The following is a 6,139-nucleotide window of genomic DNA, read 5'->3' as shown; positions in this document are numbered from 1 at the left end:
AGCGCTGTCCCTTCAGCACCGCTCCCCCCGCGGACACCGCGGGCTCCACACCGGCCCCGCCGCCGCCTCTCGCCGCCTGCTTGGCAGTAAGTAACGCAGCCGTGCCCGCAGAACCCCCGCCCTGACCGCCGGCTCCCGGGGAGATAGCAAGGGAGACCTCCGAGCGCTCCGGGATGTGCAGGGGACGGGGTTCCGAACCCCAAAGGGAGCTGCAAAAATGGGAGAGGGGTATCAAAAACCCTCCTGGGGTCAGTGGAAGACGCGCTGTGTCCCTGTGTCCCGCTGCGTGTCCGCGATGGTGGCGGTGCTGGTGGCACTCCCGGTGATGCTGGTGACATTCGCGGTGATGCTGGTGGCTCTCCTGCCAGCACTGGTGACATTCCCGGTGGTGCTGGTGACATTCCCGGTCGTGTTGGTGGCATTCCCACCGGTGCCGGTGGCTCTCCCGGCGCTTCGGGATCCGCCGTGTCTGGGCTGACAGCGATGGGTTTAAAGGCTGTTTGTGGGGTTTAGAGGCTCTTTGTGGGATTTAAAGGCTTTTTGTGAGGTTCAGAGGGTGTTTGTGGCGTTTAGAAGGTGCTTTTGGGATTAAGAGGCTGTTTGTGGGGTGTTTGTGTAAGGCAAATGCCATGGTGTAGTGAAGTGACATTCCCTGTAACCCAGGCACCGACACCTGAACCCAAAGCGAGCAGGGAATTGTCCCCTTCCTCTGCCTCGGTGACATTGCTCATCTCCCCCGGTTTCAGGTCTGGAAAGCCGGCTGCAAGGATGGTGAAGCTGGGGAGTAATTTGAACGACAAGAACAACAAACCACCATCCAACGAAGATGGTTTTCAGACAGTTCCTTTGATCACGCCTTTGGAAGTAAATCACCTGCAGTTCCCGGCTCCGGAAAAGGTAAAACAAAATCAGAATGTGCTCCTGCATGGTTGCGCACACGGACGTGCCCCTTGCTTGTCACTGGGCTCTGGTGATGGGAATTGTGGCACATTTATTCAATAAATAAACAGGGGTTATCTTTCGCTGTGTGTTTTATCTGTTTAAACATGGCAAATAAGCATGCAACAGTCCCCCAGTGCCCTCCCTCCTCAAAAAAGAACCCCAAATGCTCCTAAATACAACTGGAAAAAAAAAGCTTGGTGTGTTTCTCTTGCAAGCGCTGGGGAAACTGAGGAGCAGCGTGCAATATGTTATTATCAGTAAGATTAATGGCCTGCTTTGAGAGGAGGTAATGTGATAACTGCCGAAATAAGCAGCTGTTTTAATTATCTCAGTTAAGCTCCGTTTTCTTCTCTGTGGCTTTGCAAAGCTGATTTGGGCACTGAGGATGCTGATTTCTCTGGGGACAGTGGCTGAGTTCCTGGGGGACAGCCCAGGGACTCGTTTGGCCCCGGGCAGGGGACATTGTTCTCCCTTACCCTCTCAAGTCTCTCACACCTGAATGCAGCACTAAAACCCCCAGGAATGTGCGATTGGCTGCGGGTTGTGTTGGGATTTTTTGGCTGCAGCGTGAAGTAGGAAATCTTTTGTCTACATCCCCGTGGGGATGATGCATATCAGTATAACCTGGTGAGGACATGATGAGACTGTAAAAATCTGTATTCCCCAACAGCCCTCACCAAAACAAAGCCTGTCTGCAATGTAGTTCCCAGATACCACAGAGGTGGAGCCAGCCCACCCCACAGTACAGACAGAATGATTAGATCTCGCAGGATAATGGAATAACAGCAAAATTAACACTGATGGTTATTGAACATATATCCTGCTTTTACCGTGGTACAAAATGAATTTTCCCTAAATACATTAGGAGAACATGGTGATGGATGTGATAAACCTGTCTAGGTAGACAAACTGTGTTTATTTTAAGATAGAGCTGAGTCAACTGCCTTGACATCCTGGGAACCAGAGCTGTGCCAGACAAAGAAACTGGTCCCATTCTCCACGTGCCTCATGGCAAACAGGAGCAACTTGGCTGCATTCAGGAGAGTTGGACTTCTGTGAATTGTTGTGAAACACAGGCTAAGCCAGCCCTTACCTGTGACTCTGATAAATAAGATTAATCAAAATAATTCGGGCAAAGCAATATGATTTCTCATAAATGTCTGAAAAGTTTAGGGGAACCGTAGGTGTGTAAAAGTCGCTCCTTTGATGCCAATACAAAAGGGCTCGTTGAGATCACCCAGTGTCACATGGTAATGTGGAATTTAGATGACTTATGGAGCAGGTGAGACATGGATTACCCAACAAAGATCTTTCCAAGCTGATCGAGTGGTAAGAGTGTGTTCCAGTTGCCTGATGGTGAGCAAACACTGGTGCGGATCAGTGTGGTGTGATTCCTTGCTGATTTTTCTGTTTAAACATGCCCACATCAATAATTCACGTGTTGTTAGGTTACATTACCTTCATTAGCATATATTACTGCCAATGCATCTACCAACATCCATGTTTTTCCTTGCTGGAAGTGTGGGATGTATCTCCGGGCGTGCTGAGTGTGATTCAGAACTCATTAGAGTCAGAGCTATTGATTTCTGCAGGCTGTGCTTCATCTCCTCCGTGCAGCAGGCCCGCAGTGAACGGGCTGGAAATCCCTTCACCAAGAGGAGAGGTTATTTATGATAAAAGCAAAATAATTCACGACCTGTTTCCTTTGCTCTCTGTAGAAGGGGTTCTGGTGGGGTGAGCTCACCCCGGGGCAGAGGGGCTGTTTAAAGAGCTGCTAATAAGGAGCTGAGCCTCAGGTGAAAATCTTGGGCAGAGGTTAAGTGAGAGGGGCAAATTGCAGCTTTGTTCTTGAGAAAGCAAAGCCGCTGCTGAATTCAGGCAGGCTGTCCCCTTGGGGAGGAGTGGACATGGACTTCAAGTCTTTCAGGGTATATTCTTGTTTGGACTTGCCTTGCTGTCAGGTGACTGGGCTAAGAAAACACCTAAAATTGACTTTTCTCATCGAGCAGTTGATTTTTAGCCCGGGAGAATGAGCTCTTGAGGGTTGCTGTGCCTGGTGCATGGGATGCTGCAGGAGCCAGCAGTGCCCGACGAGCCCCGCGGCTGTGAGGGACAGCTCCTGTATCCTCTGTGAGGGACAGCTCCGGTGTCGCCTGTGAGGGACAGCTCCGGTGTCCCCTGTGAGGGACAGCTCCTGTATCCTCTGTGAGGGACAGCTCCGGTGTCGCCTCCCCGCGGGGCTCCCCAGCCTCGGGGCTTTCCTGCCATCCACAGGGAGGCAATGCTGCCGCCCAGCTCCTGCATCGCATCCTCGGCACTGCACAGACAGCCTGCATTGTCCTGGCAGCCCCTGTAAGTGAAACCTAAAAAAATTCCAGCCCTGCTAAGTATTCCTTCCCCTTTCTGGCCTTCTCTTTGCTGTCAGAAGGGATTTTCATCTAGGAAATTCTGAGTTTTTGACCTGCATCTAACCCTGGGGTCAGGGCAATCCAGGGTGCGTTAAAACCAGGGCAGGGAGGTTTGGGTGCAGCTCAGGGCTCTGTCTAGAGGCGGAGCAGTAACAGCTTTGGAGAGTGATCCAAGAGTGTACGAGGCTTGTGCTGGGCAGCCCAGCTGCTGTCCCTACGACAATGCCCTCACCTGATGTGTATTTGCAAGTTTTGTTCCTTTATAGGTTTTTGGTTCAGTCGAGTCTTAGATACCTGCATGCAAGTTGAAGAACATCAAACCTGTTGTTTTTTGGATCCCTAAAAGCACCCCACAAAGCCTGTGGAATCTACAGACTGAAAATTGTGGTTTAAGGACCTTGAATTCTTGATTTTTTTCTTTATTTTAGGGACATTTTTGTAGCTGAATCACTTTGAGAGTCACTCAAAGTGACTCTCAGCATTAACCTATGTAGGTGTTTCACCAGAGCTTCTATCATCTCTTGCCAAGTGTTTTTTGTGTCTGGTTCCTCTGTCACAGAAAGGATACAGAGACAGAATATAAAATGAGGCTTTTACTGATGTGATGTAAAGCCTGAAGTCCAGCTCTTTGCAGATAGTTCCTTGAAGAAATCATATAGGGGGTGAGAAAGGAAAACTCTTAAAGGTGTGCTTAAATTTCCTGTCTGTCCTTTTGGGGGTGCTTTCCTAACAGGCTTGTTCTCCAAAGCACTGAGAGCTTAGCAGCTCCCTCTGACTCCCACCTTGCTGCTGTTGGAAAAATGCAGGCAGGATTTCAGTTTGGCAAAATTCTTCTTTTTAAAATTGCAGGCCACTGGAATGTCTTTCTTCTCCCTCCAAAGGAGGATGCCCCCTCCTCGTGCTGCTCCTCCTGCAGCATCAGCATTCTCATCCTTCTGTCAGCACTTGTGTGGCTGCAGGGAGACAAACGGACCCAGGGCAGGAATTGTCCCCCTAAGGTGCTAAGCCTGCTGTGCATTTATATTTATTGACAATCTTCAAGCATTTCCCTTGTCCCCTGTTCCCTTGCTGGAGCAGAAGGTAAAGTCAGGTGCTCCTAAATCATTTTTGCATGGCCTTTTTGGTGAGATCCATCCATGTAACAGCAATAATAGCCCCATCAACAAGGACAAGCCCTTGACCTGGCTTTTTATGTCTCTGAATTTCATTTTTTCTGATTCAAAAAGAAAAAAAACAAAAAAACAACAGAAGTCTTTTATCTTTTAGGACCAAAGGGAAAAAGAGGAGCTGTTGCCTTGTTTTCCAAGGCATAGACAGACAGCTTCAGCTGTGATTGTATCCTGGCAATGATAATGCTGAAAGATGTGCAGCTTTTCAGGGACCATTCTGTTCACTGAAATGTGAAATGAAACAACAACTGGGGACCCCTTGGTCTCTTGGCTCGGTTCAGTGTAATCCATCAGGAAATACCTCTGCTCTGGCAGTAAAATCCTAATTTTACATAACACAAAAGTGCATGAAAGCTCTTGTCAGGCTGTAAAAAACATCCGCACCTCTTTTGTGGTGAAGGCTGCAGAAGGCTTATCATGTGATCCATTGTTCTTTATTTTGAATGCATCAGGAGGCTTGAGAATTAATTTCTCTAGTGGCAAATTCCTGCCACAAGCCCAGGAAAACAAAAAGAAAATAGATGTAACAGCTCTCTTCAAATGCTTTCCCCACCCTCTGTTCCTGCCCCTGGCCACATCCCGCTCTGAGTGGCTGAGGCCATTCATTTACACAGCGTTCCTGGAGATCAGGAGGGTCCCTGGTGTTCACAGCCTGTCCCTGTTGGTTTAACAGAAAATAACGTTTGGTCCTGGCCAGCTGAGCAGGAATAATTCAGAGTAGCTGGATGAGTGCTCCTGTACCTCGGGGACTGCTCGGAGCTCAGTGCTGGGTAGCAGTGTCAGCCTGCCCTCTGTGCAGCCTGAAGGGGCTGCTTTTGGGGGGCTGCTGCTCCTGCTGGGGCTGCAGGCAGCTCAGCATTCCCGGCTGAGCGTTCCTGGGAGCTCTGCAGGAGCCGGGAACAGGCAGCTCCTGCTCCTCTGCTGGTGGGGCTGGTGGGATGCCACAAAAGGAGGGATGGGGCTGGGATAGTGATGAGGAAGGAGGGAGGAGGGAGGAGGAGGATGCAAAGGGAAAGAAAACATGGATAAAACAAAGGAAGGGAATAACAAATAAAAAGGAATGGGCTGTCTTGCCTTTCTCCATCCTTTTTTCTCTCCACTTGGGATACTCTGCCTCATCCCCATAAATATCAAAGTCTGAGCCTTATTCTTGTGTCCCCCTCCTACACTGTGCAAATTCCTTTGTCCTCTGGATGTGTATTAGAACTGAGCACCACTCCTGCTCATTAGGCTGTAATAAATCCTTGCAGCATCCCACTCGAGCAGAGCAGCATTTGGGGAACCTCCTTGATGTTGTTTGCACGTTTTGGACAGCCCTGCTCCTGTCCTTGGCAGTTTCTGCTCCTGTTTGGATGTCACTCTGCGCTGGCCTTCCTCTCACACACCAACCCCTCCACTAGGGCTGTTCACAGGGACCTGCAGCAGCTTCCAGCAGCCTCCCATCATCCAGAGAATGTGCTGCTGCAGCAGAGCTTCACTCTGAACATCCCAGGATTTGTGTAGCCTGGGCAGAAATCTCCCTCCTTAACTGCTCTGCCATCAGCGCCTGAATTAGGGGCTTTAAAGCTGCCTGGGTTTGTGAGCTCCATTACCTCTCTTAAGCCCAGCTATGTCTGCACT

General features: G+C 49.6%; 1 protein-coding gene across 1 annotated transcript in view; it reads left to right on the top strand.

Annotated features, from left to right (window-relative positions):
- Positions 1-6: 6 nt before the first annotated feature.
- NSG2 (neuronal vesicle trafficking associated 2) overlaps positions 7-6,139 on the top strand; it is a 30,952-nt gene continuing 24,819 nt past the window's right edge. The window contains exons 1-2 of the mRNA XM_005418800.2: positions 7-86; positions 747-897. Coding sequence (XP_005418857.1) covers positions 769-897 — 129 coding nt within the window. The 5' untranslated portion in view covers positions 7-86; positions 747-768. The remainder of the gene's footprint in view (positions 87-746; positions 898-6,139) is intronic.

This window comes from Geospiza fortis, unplaced genomic scaffold (genome assembly GCF_000277835.1).
Source record: "Geospiza fortis unplaced genomic scaffold, GeoFor_1.0 scaffold55, whole genome shotgun sequence".
NCBI classification, from domain to species: domain Eukaryota; kingdom Metazoa; phylum Chordata; class Aves; order Passeriformes; family Thraupidae; genus Geospiza; species Geospiza fortis.
This window is presented reverse-complemented; position numbering and strand designations above follow the sequence as displayed.